This window comes from Hemitrygon akajei, chromosome 32, assembly GCF_048418815.1.
Source record: "Hemitrygon akajei chromosome 32, sHemAka1.3, whole genome shotgun sequence".
NCBI lineage: Eukaryota > Metazoa > Chordata > Chondrichthyes > Myliobatiformes > Dasyatidae > Hemitrygon > Hemitrygon akajei.
The window spans coordinates 1704990-1723702 of record NC_133155.1 but is presented as its reverse complement, the minus strand read 5'-3'; the positions used below and the strand labels follow the sequence as shown (position 1 = coordinate 1723702).

The window sequence follows — 18713 nt, the reverse complement described above, 5'->3', positions numbered from 1 at the left end:
CTAAATTATACAGTATCCAAAAAACTGTAGGATACATATGATCTTGAGTGGGAAGCCAAATCATTAAAATATTTAGGAATAACCCTGCCAAAGAATTTTCAACATTATCACAGGTAAATTATGGGCCATTAATTTCAAAGATAAAAGCAGATATACATAGATGGAATTTTATACCCTTTTTAAGGTTAAATTCAAGGATAAATACTATAAAAATGAATATTCTCCCTCGGTTACTCTATCTTTTCCGGACTTTACCTGTAGAGGTGGACGATAATCAATTTAGGGAATGGGACAAATGGATTTCCCGCTTTATCTGGCAAGGAAAGAAACCTAGAATTCAATTTAATACCTTACAGTTAGGGAAGGAAGGAGGAGGTATGGCACTTCCTTGCTTGAGAAATTATTTTTATGCTTCACAGATAACCCCTCTGTTATACTGCTGTAATAAGGAATATAAGGCTAGATGGAAGGAAATAGAATTTGGATTGATTGACAGTTTTCCTCTGCAGGCCTCAATAACAGACAAAGGACTGATAGCCCAATTGGAAAAGTCTAAAAACAGCTGGATAAATCTTACATTAAAAGTATGGCAGAAGGTGGCTAATTCATGTGGAATTAATAACATGTTAAAACTTTTTAGATGGTGTGCATATGATACCGAATTTCTTCCCAACAGAGTAGATAAAAGATTTGAACCATGGATAAAGAAAGGTCTTACAACCTACCTCTCATTTACACAGAAAAGAGTATTACAAAGTTTCCAATCCTTACAGAACAAACATGGTCTAGAACATAATGACTTTTTTTTTTAGGTACCTTCAAACACGACATTATGTTAACCAGAGTTGTAGATATACAGATTTATCAACAGTAGAATTAGAATTTTTCAAGATTCTGAATTTGGCTTACAGTTCAATGCCAAGTAAATCAATTTCTTGATTATACAATGTACTCTTACATGCTAAAATGAAAACATTGAATATTAAAGAGAAGTGGGAGAAAGAAGCGAGGTTGGTACTTTCAGAGGAGGTTTGGGGGAAAATATGCAGCTTTCAGTGGTCTTCGACGAACTCTTTGATTTGGAGAGAACATTGTTGGAAAAATATTATAAGATACTTCAAGACCCCATATCAGGAAAAATATAAAGACACAAACGTGACGTGTCGGAGAAGGTGTGGCTCCAAGGAGGCAAATCATTTCCATATTTTCTAGGATTGCCCTAAATTAAGTTTATATTGGAAAGGTATTCATAGAACTTTAGGTCAGGTATTTAAGACCCAGATACCTCTGAACTTTGAGATGTTCTATTTGGGACATGTACTGTTTTTGGATTAGAAGAAAGACATAAAGTTGCTACAAGTCCTCTTAGCGGCAAGTAAGAAATCAATCACCAGAAAGTGGCTAAATCCAGTATTAACTACATTAGAAGATTAGCATGAAATTATTTTGGAAATATTTAAAATGGAAAAGATGACCTACTCTTTGAGAATTCAAAAAGAAAAATTTAATCAAATTTGGAATAAATGGATTGAATTTATAACCCCAAAGTGAGCAGACTTTGGATGACTCTCCTAATGACTTATACTGCTTTTCTCATCAACACAGTAATATTGCTAATGTAAGCATTCTTGGTTCGATTGTTTACTGTTTTTTTTTGAAAATAGGGAATTAACTCAAGTAAAGGAAAAGATTTGGGAAAGGGGAAAAATATGAAAAAATTTAAGTAAATAAGTACATAGGGATTGGATAATTATGTTTGGGGGTAATAAAAAACATGAACGAGTTAGGATATAAAATCCTACAATGGTAGTTTCATAGGGTTACGTATAATATTTTGGACCAGAAGTAATGGTTCAGAAGAGATACATGGAAATTATTATTAATCCACTATTATTACTATTTTTCTTAACAATTATTGTCATTGCTTAGTCTAATAGGGTGGAATTACAACTGCACATAATTATCTATTTAAGTGCCTTATTACTTTTTATATTATCTCAATATATACTTATGAATGTATAAAAAATTATAGATTAAATTAAATTAAAAAATTTTTTTAAAAAAGAAGCTGGAGTTAGACGCAGAATTCTATACTAATATCATGCTTCTTCGGGTTGATCAAAAAAGTGGATTTTACACAATTGTTTTGCAGGTACATAACTTAAGTTAGTGAATTAAATACATACTGGGATAATCATCTTCCTCATCCTCATCATTGTCATCCCTGTACAGTATTGGGCCATCATCATCGGAATCACTAGTGTCTTCATCCTGTCTCACGAGCTCTGGTATGATAACAACTGTTGAAACTAACGCTGTATCATTCTGCTTCTCGAACCTCTCTTCCGTCTGTTCCTCCTCCTCCTCTTCCTCCTCTTCATCTTCTGTATTCTCATCATCAGAGGGGCTGGTGATCAGGTTATAATATAGAAGGTTAAAGAAAGGTATGATGAGTGCAATTGAACAACAGAGACTGATTAGATGATATTTTAACATGAAAAGAATAACTTTCAAGTATTTCATTGAAGCAAGCCAACTGCACAATCCGTTCCAGAGCCAGAGGGTGGTGAATCTGTGGAACCACCTCATTGAAAACTATCAAATGTTGAAAGGCCTAGATGCAGTGGATGTGGAAAGGATAATTCCTACAGTGGGTAATTATAGGATAATTATAGGATAATTATAGGATAATTCCTATAATTCCTCTGAGACCAGAGGGCACAGACTCAGAATAGATGAACATCCCTTTAGGATAGACATGAGGAGGAATAGAGATGGTGACTCTGTGGAGTTCATTTCTACAGACGGCTGTGGAGGCCAAGTCACTGAGTATATTTACAGTGGAGGTTGATAGGTTCTTGATTAGTAAGTGTGTCAAAGGTTATAGGGAGAAGGCAGAAGAATGGGACTAAAAGGGAAAATAAATTAGCCATGGTGGAATGGCAGAGCAAACTTGATGGGCCAAATGGACTAATTCTGCTCTAGGGCTTATGGTCTATGGCTGAATTCCAGACTATCACCTTCCACATCTCCTCCTCTAATCTCATCATTTTCCCACCTCAAAATCAATATTTTGTTATTTCCTTGTAACAAAGAGTTCACACAATCCCATTCCATCATTAAATTTTCCCTGTAACATATCATCTAAGCAACTTCTCTCAGATTCTCCTACATCCTATCATACTCCATGAACTTTAGAGTGGTATCTTTACTTTCCAATCATTCACAACTATGAGATGAGAGAAAAAACCAGAGTATATCTGGACCATACTGGCAGAGCTGGCAGTGGAATCTGAAAAAATTACTACTTTTACGAGGCATTTTGAATGGACAAGAATTAGAAGCATGCAGTCCTAGTTCAGTCAACCAGGCATAAATGAGTAAAACAGGTGTCACGTCTGTCATGGGCTTAGGGGCCCAGTTCTGTGCAATGACTATGACCTTGGTGACAGATGGTGGCAGGAAAAGCATGCAGGCACCAGCTCAAGGTCAGGTTTGAACTCAGACCGCTGACACGGTGGCAACAACTGTTTGAGCTGTGCTACTCTGCTGTTAATACACTTTAATCACTTTGGTTTTCTATTTGTCAAATGCTATACACCCCGGTTTAGAAAGTGCAACACCAGATGATCAGGGTTAATTGCATTTAGTATCTTCATAAATAAAATTGATTTGTCACATGTACATCAAGACATACAGTTAAATGCATCGTTTGTGTCAAATCACATCAACAAGGACTGTGCTGGGCAGCCCACAAATGTCGCCACAGTTCTGACACCAACATAGGATGCCCACAACTCTTGATCCCTAAAGGCTGATTTATACTTCTGCGTATGGGCTATGCTGTAGGCCTGATTTATACTTCTGCGTAGGCTCTACGCCGTAGCGAGCATGTGTTGGTGTGCGCCAAAACACTAGTTGGTGGTGGGGTTTCTATGCCACTGTGTTGAGTTTCTTTGTGAGAGACATGGATGAGGAAATGCACTTCAAACATTTTCGCATATCGGCAGGTAGATTTAATGATTTGGTTCATCTATTTTGCATTGGTGTACAGACACGGCAGAGAAGAAGCAACCGGAAATGCATTGAAAGAAATGCGATGCTACTAATCACTGGTGTTGCGGTCTGTGTTGCCGCAACACGTGAGTTACTTTTTTGGGGAGGTGCACATCGCCCTATGGCGTAGGTACGGCATAAGGTACGCGGTACCTATGGTGTAGATTCAACACAAAAGTATAAATTGGCCTTAACTGTACATCTTTGGAATGTGGAAGGAAACTGAAACACCCAGAGGAAACCCACGCAGTCATGAGGAGAACATGCAAACTCCTTACCAGCAGCACAGAAATTGAACCCTAATCATCGATCACCGGTGGCACTGTAATTTGATGTGCTAATCACTGCCTTACTGTGCTGTCATTAGTGCGTTATGCAAAGATCCATGAATCCTGGCAACAATATCCTCAAATCATTGAAGAATCATTTTCCCTGCTTATATAAATGCATCAATCTGGGCCCAATTTCCAGAATCTCTTCAGATGGGCAAAAACTCACAAGATGCCACCTCACTTGGGACCAATTAACAGTCGCAGTACTCATACAGTTGTGACTGTTTGAGTGATACATTGGGTTTGGAGCAACTTTATAATGGCAGGGATTTAGATACTTTCATGGTTGGGGAAGAGCATAGGAAACTGTTCTACTGCATTCAACCAAACCAAAACTTAGAATGTTGAGGCTCAGGTCATGAAAAATGTACAGTTCATATATTGGTTGACTTTGACCTTAAGATATTGGAGCAGAAGCAGGCCATTTAGTCCATCAAGTCTGTTCTGCCATTCAGTCACAACTGATATTTAAACTCCATTTTCCAGCTTTCTCCCCCTTACTAAACGAGACTATCTGTCGAATGACCTGGCCTTAATATCCTTCTGTGTGCAAAAAATTTCACATATTCACCAGTTCTGTCTTAATAAATTCCCCATTTCAACTTTAAAGGGACATCCCTTTAATCTGAGGCTCTGCCTTGGATCCCAGACTTTCCTCCTAATGGAAAGGTCCTCCTCACATCCACTCTTTCTGGGCCTTTTAGTATCTGGTAGGTTTTAATGAGATTTCTCTTGCTCCCCTTGAGAAACAGAAAATTAAAATTGCGAACCAGTTACTAAATGAAAATCCACTCTTACCACTTTAACTTTTCCAGGGTGACTTGCAACCCTCGATTCTTATTGGCATCTTCGAAGGTCGTCTCAAAAAGCTGTGATTTTGCTGTATTTGAGGCATCAGCTGCTGTGATGACAGGTCGAGGGCTACAGAGTGCCTGTTGGATCATTATGTGCAAAGGAACTTGGGACTGCCGATTTGGAAGGAGCTCCATGTCAGAGTGGCCATCAGGTGAAGGATCTGGTTCTTTCTCATGCTGTACATTGGTGTGACTGAACGTCAATGTGGGAGGAATGACTTTGACTACTGGTCTTGGTGGAAGGGACTGTCGAGGAGCAGGTTCTGGAGCGGAAGGTGGCCGCGAAGGCAATGGTGGTGATGACACAGGTGCGTGCACTGATGCTGGTACTTTTGTTGGTAACTGTACTCTCTCCTTGCTCTCACTTGAGCTTTGGGTAGTGTTGTTTGGCTCGGTCACGGGTGGGTTGAAGCTTATCCTCTTGTGTGGCACCGATGGCGAATGCTTACCTGGCAAAGCTAAGCCAGGGGTCATGACTTGACTAAGTTCCGCTGAAACAGAATATTTAAAATTGAGTTGGTGCTCCAAAATTCACCCATTAAAAACAATGCAGCTCTATAGAATGTCCCAATAACATCTTGTGTATGAAACAAACAGCAAGGCAACAGTTTTACAATGTTTACCTGGACAAAATTAACTATCCAAAGTCAGGCAATAGTGGGTAGGGTATGAAAGTATTAAATATTGCATTAATTTGTTTAGTACAATGTTGGACATTCCTCTTCTCGATTTCCTACATTTAAAGAACACAGGTTAACCTTCAATAATGCACACCTTCGCGGTCCAAGCTCCTACCACCATGAGATATGAGCAGAAATTAGATTTATGGCATCAGAGGAACAACAAATTTCAAAACTGAGTAATGCTACTACATAAGGATACAGGGCATCAGAGAGAGGTTATTTCACTAATTCAAAGGAGTTACATTATCTTCATTGTACATTAAAAACAAAGACTTAAGGCAGCTCATTATTGAATTTGCTCGTCCTTGAACTACACTCAATCAGAATTGTATTGTCGCTCAAACATATTCTTCTTTTACTTGTGCACAAGAAGAATGGCACCGCCCCTGTCACCCACACTGTTCTGAAGCCAGGAGGACAGAAAACTGCTATTTTTATATAAAATTAGCTTATCGGGTACAGATATTGAACATTTGGTAAATTGTATATATTTGAATTACTGACTTGCAAGATCATTCACCATTCAAAATAGAGGTGTCAAAAGTCAACTGAAACTTCAAGCTAACAACCAATGATCATTTTGAAGTTAGTAAAACAATTGTCCCTTAGTTGTTGGGTATTCTTTCATTATTCAACCGTCTCCAGCACCCCCTACTGTGTAAAGGGAAGCTATGTTCTTCTAGGTTGATTACATAGTGCCACAGTCATTCTCAACTATCTGTCACCAGTAAGCAAGAGACTGCCCCCAGTGGTCTTCCTTCAATGGGTTTGACTATACACTGCTGCAGTCATCCTTGCCCAGATGTTGTATATAACCCTTGCCTTACCGCAACTTCCACACTAGCAATCATCATTGAAACTCCCATCATTACAATCCTGCCCTAACTTTCCAAATCCATTAAAAAATTTATATTAAGTGCTAACTTTTCTAAAACAAATGCTCTCATCACTTGATGTTCAGTTGCTTTCACCTAGCACCACCAAGTTTGAACAATAAAACTATAGGCTTCTTTTTCAACTCACCCAACATCTAAGATAACAAAGTGGATAATATGTATATCAATCACTTATGATTACTTATTTTAATATCAAATTATGAAAGAATGTTGTTCAGAGAATACATCAAACCCTCATGTACCAAGTTCTGTCTTTTGTTGAAAGTAATCTTATGTTAATCCATCCTAACCTTTCAAGAGAAAATATCCACTGCAATCAAATAATATTCAGTCAAGGTTCTCTCTTCATTAACTTCAAAGCAGAGACTCAATTCCATTTCAAAGAGTCAAAATAATGTCACAAATATAATAAAGTCTGCAGATGCTAGAAATCCAAACGACACACTAAAAATGCTGGAGGAAATCAGCAGATCAGGCAGCATTTATGGAAATGAATAAACAGTTGGCGTTTCAATCTTGAAGAAGGGTCTGAACCCCAAACGTCGATTGTTTACTCTTCTCCCTTGATGTTGACTGGCCTGTTGAGTTCCTCTGGCATTGTGTGTGTGTTGCAATCAAAATAATGTGCTGCCTCATCTTCGGTGATCAACAGAGTGCATGATTCGGACAAACTGACCATCACATTAGCTTTCAATAAACACCTGGCAAAGTATCTTCTTGCATTCACAAATCAGTAAAGAGGTAAACATTTTTACTTTAAACTGTGCTGGTGCATAGCCACGCAGTAACTGAAATAATCCTGCTCAGTTTTCAGGCAGTGCTCAGAACAATGGATCATCTGCACAGCTGTAAAAAAAATTTAGAGGGAATGTTGCAGGTAAATGATATTTATAATGCCTTACAACACACATAAAATACTGGAAGAACTCAGGCCAGGTAGCATATATGGAGGGGAATAAGCAGTCAACATTTTGGGCCAAGACCTTAATCAGGACTGTCTATTCCCCTCTATATTTGCTTAATAAGCTGCAGAGTTCTTCCAGTATTGTGTGTATTGCTCTGGATTATCAGCATCTACAGAACCTCTTCTGTTTATGATTTATAATATCTAGTGTGCCATGCAGTTGCATTCCATGACTCACCAAATAAAGGATTACTATTTCGGTTGGGTTTTGGAGGTGGGATGGGAGGTTGCTTAGCAGGGGCCGGGATAGTCGAGGAAACAGATGCACTTGATATGGTGGTGGTAGTATTTGTAGTAGCAGCCAAAGATTCAGTGATACTGGAGGTAGTGATGGAACATGAAGTCGAGAAGGATGAGATAATAGGGGAGACATCCTTGGCGCTAGTCATACTGACTCCAGAATCTTTCACTTGCCCCTCGCCTGCTTCCAGAGTGGGAGCTGACACAGGTCTTTTGGGAGGAAGCAAAGCCTGTTTCTGCTCACGCATGGGCTCCAATTCTGAATATGGTCGTCGCTCCAGAAACTCTGCTGGGTAATAGGAATGAAAGTAGACATATCAGGCAAGTATATGAGGGATAGCAAACACGTTAAATACAAATGTAAACTCGACAGTACTTAAAAAAGAATGGTTTTCCACTAAAATTACAGAGCATGTGTGCATGTACTTTGCTCTCAATCTTTTGAACGATAGCACAAACAAAATCTGATTTATAAAACCACAATGATCTGCCCTTCAGGAGACATGCTCAGTTCTTCAACAGGACCTACCTACCCAGTTTTCATGTTTCTTATGGTGGGTGAGGAGGAGGATTACATTGATTTCTTTATAAACTTCAACTATTTTCTTCTGCAAATGATAAATATTTTCCAGCCATCCATTCATTCCACAGCACAGTACATCAAATAGTACTGAAGCAAATTTAGTGACCAAAACAGAAAAAGCATAATGCTTTGGACAGGGTCCAGAGGAGGATCACAAGAATGATTCTAGGAATGAAAAGACCATTTGATGGCTCTGGACCTGTACTCACTGGAGTTTAGAAGAATGGCGGTGGGGGTGGTGGGGGAGAGAATCTCATTAAAACCTATCAAATATTGCAGGGCCTAGATAGAGTGAACACGGAGATAATATTTCGAATGGTGGGGAGGTCAAGGACCAGAGGGTACAGCCTCAGAATAGAGAGTTGTTCATTTAGACCAGTGATGAGGAGGAATTTCTGTAGCTAATGGTAGTGAATATATAGAATTCATTGCCACAGACAGTGATGGAAGCCAAGTAATTGGGTATATTTAAAGAGGAAGTTTATAGGTTCTTGATTAGTCAGGTTGTCAAAGGTTAGGAGAATGGGGTCGAGAAGGATAATAGATCACCCATGATGGAATGGTGAATGGTCAGGGCTGAATGGTCTCATTCTGCACCCATGTCTATGGTCTTAATTAAAAAAAGTCTCCACATGGTTTTGATTTCTTACCTTTTGTTTTCAGGGGTTCTTCAGCAGAGTTCACCATTTCTTCCTCACCATTCTGTGAAGTTTTTGAAATGCTTGGTCTCTTTTCAGCTCCAGCCGCTGTTTCTGGCCCCTTTGAGGTGGCCAACTCACCCAAGGGGACTGTGTGACCATTCTTTAGTGTACTGTTCTGGGCAGGTTTGCTGTTAATTTCTCCATCTGCAAAATGGGAAAGAAAGAACTTTGTTTGACACAGATACTGAGATAATTTTCTCACCCCCCCCCCCCCCCCCCCCACACACAATGGTAGGAAGATCGAGAGCCAGTGGAAACATTAACTGGCAGAAATTCCAGAATAGAACTGAACAGAATTTTTATCTTACATTGCAAGTTATAATCTAGAATGTGTCTTTGGAGGATGGAGGAAGTCAATACAAATTAAAAGGAACAACTATGTAAAGCAGTATAATTTGCAGTGTTTGTAGAAGAAGTTAGAGAAGGAGGTGGCAGGAATAATTATTTTCTCGGATGGCAGAGAAACAATGCCTTGAATACTCATCTCCCTGTCCTGCGCAGTTCACACCAAATCCCCGTCTTGCACAGTTCACACTGTTTTCTCTCTGTAAACTTGAAGCAGTAAACAAAATGCTACTCTAGTCCAGTCAGAGACATGTCTTAATGCAAACCTGTTCTCTCAACATTACTCTGTTACTGCTCACAATAGTTGTGTAGCCAAGGACACAATACTGCCCTGCTACCTCTTCTTTTCATTACATAAGCTTTCTCAATCCACCTTCATCTTTTAGCTCCATGAAGCATTTTCACTTGCTTGGCAGTCCTGATCATACCTTGTCTCATAAATCTCTACCTTTACCCCAACACATACAAACAAGCTAGATGAACTCAGCAGGTTGGACAGCATCCGTTGAAATGAGCAGTCAATGTTTCGGGCCGAGACCCTTCATCAGGACTGAAGAGGGAGGGGGCAGGGGCCCCATAAAGAAGGCAAGAGAGGTGAAAAAGGAATCCAAGGGGAAAGCACTATGGGTAGTAGAAGAAGGCAGAATCATGAGAGGTGATAGGATGCTAGAAGAGGAGACTGAGTGAAAGTGGGATGGGGGAAGGGAGAGGGAGGGAATTACCGGAAGTTGGAGAATTCGATGTTCATACCAAGGGGCTGGAGACTACCCAGACGGTATATGAGGTGTTGCTCCTCCAACCTGAGTTTGGCCTCATCATGGCAGTAGAGGAGGCCATGTATGGACATATCCGAATGGGAATGTAAAGTAGAGTTGAAGTGGGTGGCAACTGGGAGATCCTGTCTGTTGTTGCAGACGGAGTGGAGGTACTCAACGAGGCGGTCCCCCAATCTGCGTTGGGACTCGCCGATGAGGAGGAGGCCGCACCAGGATCACTGGATGCAATAGATTACCCCAACAGACTCACAAATGAAGTGTTGCCTCACCTGGAAGGACTGTTTGGGGCCCTGAATGGTGGTAAGAGAGGAGGTGTAGGGACAGTTGTAGCACTTACGCTTGTAGGGTTAAGTGCCAGGTGGGAGATCCGTGGGGAGGGACGTGTGGACCAGGCAGTCGCGGAGGGAACGATCCCTGTGAAAAGCAGAGAGGAGTAGAGAGGGGAAGATGTCCTTAGTGGTGGGGTCCTGTTGAAGGTGGCGGAAGCTGCGGAGGATAATATGCTGGATCCGGAGGCTGGTGGGGTGGTAGGTGAGGACAAGGGAACACGGTCCCTGTTGTGGTGATGGGAGGATGGGGTGAGGGCCTTAGTGCGGGAAATGGAGGAGAGGTGGATAAGGGTATCGTTGATGACGGCAGAAGGGAAACCACGATTCTTAAAGAAAGAAGACATTTGGGATGTCCTGGAATGGAAAGCCTCATTCTGGGAACAGATGCGGCAAAGACAGAGGAACTGGGAATAGGGAATAGCATTTTTACATTTGGCAGGGTGTGAAGAGGTATAATCAAAGTAGTTATGGGAGTCAGTGGGTTTATAGAAGATGTCAGTGGCCAGTCTATCTCCAGAGATGGAAACCGAGAGTTTGAGAAAGGGGAGAGAAGTGTCCGAGATGGACCAAGTGAATTTGAGGGCTGGGTGAAACTTAGAGGCAAAGTCGATGAAATTGAGGAGCTCAGCATGGGTGCAGGAAGCAGCACCAATGTAGTCGTCAATGTAGTGAAGGAAAAGTTGGGGAGCAGTACCAGTATAGATTTGGAGCATAGACTGTTCCACATAACCCACGAAGAGGCAGGCATAGCTGGGGCCCATGCGAGTGCCCATAGCTACACCCTTGGTCTGAAGAAAGTGGGAAGAGAAGTCATTAAGTGTGAGAACCAGTTCCACCAACCGGAGCAGTGTGGTAGTGTTGGGGAACTGGTGAGATCTATTGTCAAGAAAGTAGCTGAGGGCTTTGAGGCCTTCTTGATGGGGAATTGAAGTGTATAAGGATTGGACATCCATGGTGAAAATGAAGCAGTCGGGACCGGGGAACTGGAAGTTATTGAAGAGGTGGAGGGCATGGGATGTATCCTGGATGTAGGTAGGGAGTGACTGAACTATGGGTGACAAAATGGAGTCCAGGCAAATTTGGATTTAAAATCTTTAAAAAATTTTAAATTTAAATTTAAATTTTAAAATCTCCCCCCTCACCTTCCTTATGGGGCCCCTGCCCCCTCCTTCTTCAGTCCTGATGAAGGGTCTCGGCCCGAAACGTTCACTGCTCATTTCAACGGATGCTGTCTGACCTGCTGAGTTCATCCAGCTTGTTTGTATGTGTTGATCTGACCACAGCATCTGCAGTATACTTTGTGTCTACCTTTACCCCTCTCACTGTGATCCACTAAATGACAGAGGCTTCCTTCTATCACAATCACTTCTCTTTAAAATGCCTACTATGCCATCACATGCCAGATAATTTCTGGCATTTCTGATGGATATACACCACAAACTTTTCTTCATCCATAAAGCATTGGGCACAAATTCCCCTCTTGATTCAATCAGTGGTGGAATTGGTGCGGAAAGCAAGGTGTGATCACACAGAATCTTTTTAGAAGCCAGGTATTAAGTTGACCCAGAAAATTCAGCCTCTATTCCATCACTTTGAGATACACTAACTGCCAATTTGCAGTGCTAGGAATAACTTCGGTTCCCCTATTTAAAGAATGACATTATTTTACAAGAGAAAGATTAGCTTTATTTGTCACATGTACATCGAAGCATACAGTAAAATGGGTACTTTCCATCAAATCAACAAGGATTGTGCTGTGGGCATCCCGCAAATATAGCCATGCTTCTGATGCCAACATAATATGCCTACAACTCACTAGCCCAAACTCGTACATCTTTGGAATGTGGGAGGAAACCAGAGCATCTAGAGGAAACCGACAGCAGCAGGGATCGAACCCCAATTGGTGATTGCTGGTATAATAGAGTGACTGCACTAACTGTTATGCTACCATGCCACCCACATTTTAAAGAATGACCCTTGGTACATTGGGATGTCCTAAAAGGGAAAATGGTTTGGGATTCTATTCATTTAAAGAATGACAGATTTTATATATATAAAATCTATATCTATCAAGATGCAAGATTCTTTGTCCCTAAACTTCTAGATACTGAAATTAAGTTTTCATTTACGGGGAGGGTCCAGAGGCCATTGTCTCAGAATAGGACCCAGATTAGGAAGAACTTCTCCTTTGGTTTGAGTGCCTTTGGAATTCCATACCACGGAGAGATGAGCTGGGGATTGTGTCAAAATTCATCAGTAGTTTCAAGGCTAAAATAGATAGGTTCCTTATCGGTGAATGTATTGAGGGCTATGGGAAAAGGACAGGAAAATAGATTTGAGGAATGTCAGATTAGCCACAATCCTATTGAATGGGACACTTATGTTTCTTCTGTAATTTTCATATTGGAGGGCATGTAACCAACCGGATACAACCAACCGGTCTTATGGACATAATGCTTTCAAATCTCTCTCTTACTACACTCTTGCCATTGGTCATCTGTCACATTCATCTTCATTCACAAAGCTCTATTTTTCTACTGGCAACTGGAAATTGAACAGACCCCAGAAGTGAGAAGGCAAAACTTGCCAAGCAGGCTCCTCCAGATTTATATCACAAATATGTTCAAACTAAGGAGCAAAATCTTATTTTTCAAAGAACAGTCCTTTACCCCTTTTCTCCCGTTTCTGAAAGCAATGTCAAAAGATTAACATTTAATTCCTGAAAACTCTAAAGCAATTATATTGTGTGAGGAACTGTATTCATATCCAAAAGTGTGTGACTAAACTAACAGGCTGGCAACTATTAATATTTACACAGAGATATCCAGAGTAAGAATAAACATTCATACTTTGAAGGGAATGGACAACATTCATTCCTCTTTGATGCACCTTCTCCATTGTCAAATGTAAAACACCTACTGATGCACCTTTCCCTCATTCACCTGCATCAAATTGTCTTCAGCTAGTCAATACAAGAGTATAAGTACACCAGTTGCTCAGTCAGAACAATCACAATTACATTTCTACCTCAATTTCACTAAACATAAGAACATAAGAAATAGGAGCAGGAGTAGGTCATCCGGCCCACCGAGTCTGCCCTGGCATTCAATAAGATCATGGCTGATCTGTTCGTAAACTCAGCTCCATCTACCTGCCTTTTCCCCATAATCCTTAATTTCCTTACTATGTAAAAACCTATCTAACTGTTTCTTAAATATATTTAGTGAGGAAGCTCAACTGCTTCCCTAGGCAGAGAATTCCACAGATTCACCACTCTCTGGGAAAAACAGTTTCTCCTCATCTCCATCCTAAATCTTCTCTCCTGAATCTTGAGGCAATGTCACCATATCTCACCATTACTTCACTTCTGAATGTCAACAATCTTTTTCCTCACTGTATTCAACAAATTAAGAACATCTTGAGCTGGAGAACTTTTAACATTCATGACCCCGAGTAAAGAGATTTCCTCATCCTGACCCTATATGGCTGATACCTTAATATGAGAGGATGATTGTGAATCCCAAACTCTCCTGCTACAGAAAAGATTTACCTGTCAGTTAAATGTCTTTTCTTTTAAATTCCAGTCCAAACTCTCTCACTGATTAATGCAAGTACTGAACTCATTCCAAGAGTGATTCAAAAAATATATTGAAATAACAGAATCACATTTTGCAATGAAGAATGGCATGTAACTCAAATTGGCTATAATGTTACAGAGGTAACTACTTCACTACCAAGTAATAGACCTTTCTTGATGCACCAACTAACATGAAGAGGAAAAAATTGCAGAAATCCCTTCAGCATCGCTGAATCACAACCAATTCTACATTACGAAAGTGGACCTTCATCACACAGAACTGCATTGGTCTATCAGCTACACCACCTTCTCAAGGGGCATTCAGGGATTGAAGATAAATGCCCGCCTTGCAAATGACACCAAGTCATTTTGAGAACTGGCATATGTTTAACAAATGCTTTAAAACCAATATTGAAGTATTTACTACAACACAGACACGAGTTTACTGATTAACAAACAGCTTCAAAGATGGGGCTGCAGCTCATCCAAAACAGTTACACAGGCAAGTGCGACTAGAACTAGATTCTAATTTTCCATTGCAAGCTGCAACCATGATGTGAAAGTGTAAAAAATATTAATCGTTGGCTTTGAAATTCCAATTGCACAAGTTGCAACACGGAATACAGCTGTTTCCTTCAATGCATCAGTGAGGATTCAGAAAGAGATATCCAATTAATCACATTCACCTGCCCTTTTCAAGCAACTTAATTCCCTTTCAAAATACTTGTCCAATTTCCTTTAGAAAATTACCAAGGACATGTTTTCACCATCTTTTCAGGCAGCACATTCCATATCATAACAAAGTAAACTTATTACCAAAGTACACATATGTCACCATCTTCAATCCTGAAATTCAAAAGACAACAGACAGTAGGTGCAGGAGTAAGCCATTCGGCCCTTCTAGCCAGCACCAACATTCACTGTGATCATATCTGATCATACACAATCAGTACCCCGTTCCTGCCCTCTCCCCATATCCCTTGACCCTGCTATCTATAAGAGCTCTATCTAACTCTCTCTTGAATGCATCCAGAGACTTGGCCTCCACTGCCTTCTGGGGCAGAGCATTCCACATATCCACCACTCTCTGGGTGAAAAAGTTTTTCTGCATCTCTGTTCTAAATGGCTTACCCCTTATTCTTAAACTGTGGCCTCTAGTTCTGGACTCACCCATCAGCGGGAACATGCTTCCTGCCTCCAGTGTGTCCAATCCCTTAATAATCTTATATGTTTCAATCAGATCCCCTCTCATCCTTCTAAATTCCAGTGTATACAAGCCCAGTCGCTCCAATCTTTCAACATATGACAGTCCCGCCATTCCGGGAATTAACCTTGTGAACCTACGCTGCACTCCCTCAATAGCAAGAATGTCCTTCCTCAAATTTGGAGACCAAAACTGCACACAATACTCCAGGTGGGGTCTCACCAGGGCCCTGTACAGCTGCAGAAGGACCTCTTTACTCCTATTCTCAATTCCTCTTGTTATAAAAGCCAGCATGCCATTAGCTTTCTTCACTGCCTGCTGTAGCTGTATGCTTGCTTTCATTGACTGATGTACAAGAACACCTAGATCTCATTGTACTTCCCCTTTTCCTAACTTGACTCCATTTAAATAGTAATTTGCCTTCCTGTTCTTGCCACCGAAGTGGATAACCTCACATTTATCCACATTAAACTGCATCTGCCATACATTTGCCCACTCACCCAACCTGTCCAAGTCACCCTGCATTCTCATAACATCCTCCTGACATTTCACACTGCCACCCAGCTTTGTGTCATCAGCAAATTTGCTAATGTTACTTTTAATCCCTTCATCTAAATCATTAATGTATATTGTAAACAGCTGCAGTCCCAGCATTGAACCTTGCGGTACCCCACTGGTCACAGCCTGCCATTCCGAAAGGGACCCGTTAATCACTACTCTTTGTTTCCTGTCAGCCAGCGAATTTTCAATCCATGTCAGTACTCTGCCCCCAATACCATGTGCCCTAATTTTGCCCACTAATCTCCTATGTGGGACTTTATCAAAAGCTTTCTGGAAGTCCAGGTACACTACATCCACTGGCTCTCCCTTGTCCATTTTCATAGTTACATCCTCAAAAAACTCCAGAAGATTAGTCAAGCATGATTTTCCCTTCATAAATCCATGCTGACTTGGACTGATCCTTCTACTGCTATCTAAATGTGTCGTAATTTCCTCTTTTATAATTGACTTCCAGCATCTTTCCCACCACTGACGTCAGGCTAACCTGTCTATAATTCCCTGTTTTCTCTCTCCCTCCTTTCTTGAAAAGTGGGACAACATTAGCCACCCTCCAATCAGCAGGAACTGTTCCTGAATCTATAGAACATTGGAAAATGATTTTCTTTGAAAATTGAACATTGAAAATGATTGGAAAATGAAAATTCATTTTCTTGTGGGCATACACAGTAAATCCAAGCAGCATTAAAGAATCAATGAAAGACTCTACTCAACAGGACAGATGAACAACCAATCTGCAAAGGACAGCAAACTGCACAAATACAGAAAGAAAAAAAATAAAATATAAATAAGCGATAAATATCAAAAACATGAGATGGAGATTCCTTCAAAGTGAGTCCATAGGTTGTGGGAACGTTTCAGTGATGGGGTGAACAAAATTAAGCAAATATCCACTCTGGTTCAAGAGCCTTATGGTGTGAATCCTAAGGCTCCTGTACATCTTCCTGATGGCAGCAACATGAAGACAGCATGACCTGGAGAGTGGTTGTCCCTGATGATGGGTGCTGCACTCCTGCGACATCATTTCATGTAGATAGAGAAGGGCTTTACCCGTGATGGACTGTGCTGTACCCACTATTTTTTGTTGGATTTCCTGTTCAAAGGCATTGGCGTTTCCATACCAGGCCATGATGCAGTCAATAAACTCTTCATCACAGATATATTCAAGTTTATCAAAGTTTTAGGCTAATGGAGATTGTGGAGAAGCTGTTACCAATCTGAACTGACTTGAGGTGTGCAAGTGATGAAACACCAGATGCAGTGTAAAAATAACTGCCCCCTTTAGTACTTTACACATGTTTACAGTCTACTGGAAACAATTTCTAGCCTATTTATGCTGTAATGGTCCACTTAAAGATTGCCACAAACTATATACAAATATATTGATAAAATAGATCATGTTAAAGCTTATTTTGCATAAAATAAATTTTCAGGGCGAGCTTGCCAAGTTTGCAAAATATTTACTTACTTCAAAATCCTAGTTTCTGACCCAATTTTATTTTAAAAGATTAATGTCTCTGTTGTGAATACACTAGCTAGATATGACAGATCCTGTCACTTCTAAAATTGTACATTTTGAAAATGCAAGGGGTTAGGTTGGTATATTGATACACTTCGCTTATTAAGAAAATACTCAGAATGACAGCAGTCACAAAAATCCCATTAAGAGCAGAAAATTACATGTCAAAACTACTGAAGATGCTTTGTGGGCACCGAGATCCTTTTCTGAATTATTTTTACTGGTAACTTCTTTTTTGTGTTAAAATCATATATAAATCTATACTTTAAATTAATACAAGCCCCTAAACACAAGTTCTTCAGAAGCTTAATATACAGAATCTATCCATCCGCCACTGTCAAAATCCTGAACTCTCTTCCTAACAGCATTGTGGGTGTATCCACACAGGTTTAAAAAAGTCAGTCACCTCCTGGATAACTTGGGTAATTACTCATCCTGTGAATCTGCACCCCTTAAATGAATTAAAACAATGGACAAATTGATAAGGGTAACACACACAAAATGAAGTAACTATTAATGTGACCTAGATGAAGATCAGACCACATCTTATGAGTAATTTATACAAAAAACAGCTAATTGCAAAGGGTTCACAAACCTTTTCTTGCAACTGTAAAATTATTGTAATCTAGTTTTTATTTTTATGTATTGCAATGTATTTCTGCAGCAAAACAACAAAATTCATGATGTAAGTGATATTAAACCTGATTCTGATTTCTTTTCTTCTAATATTCAAACCTCCATAACCAAACAACATGGTTGAAAATGAAAACTCCCACTTGGATCTACAGGTGGATGTCACCTCAGTCTTGAGCCTCATCTTCACAGGGTGACACTGAATTATCAGCAAGAGACACATCTAGCTGGTATTCTTTAAAGAAACCTCCTAAATAAATATATTCCCTATTTCTTTCACCATCATTTACTGACATGGCTTTGTATTAAATACACACTTCACCTCTTCCCTTTGATGGTCAGTTCCATATTCTAGCTATGCTCTGGGAAAAGGTTTTTCTCAGATTTTTGGTGGAGTTAATGACTTTGGATTCACACAACGATTATATTCACCCTATCAAGAATCATCATAATTTTCAAGAAT

General features: G+C 40.1%; 1 protein-coding gene across 13 annotated transcripts in view; it reads right to left on the bottom strand.

Moving 5' to 3' along the window:
• The window catches only part of LOC140719621 (phosphatase and actin regulator 4-like), a 290097-nt gene that overhangs the window by 14010 nt on the left and 257374 nt on the right, over nt 1-18713 (bottom strand). For 12 of the 13 annotated variants that reach the window (XM_073034347.1, XM_073034342.1, XM_073034343.1 and 9 more), the window contains 4 exons: nt 9259-9453; nt 7964-8314; nt 5187-5733; nt 2187-2407 (listed from right to left, as the gene is read on the bottom strand). In XM_073034347.1, the coding sequence (XP_072890448.1) occupies nt 2187-2407; nt 5187-5733; nt 7964-8314; nt 9259-9453 (1314 nt within the window). The remainder of the gene's footprint in view (nt 1-2186; nt 2408-5186; nt 5734-7963; nt 8315-9258; nt 9454-18713) is intronic. The other variant, XM_073034339.1, reaches the window with a different exon arrangement.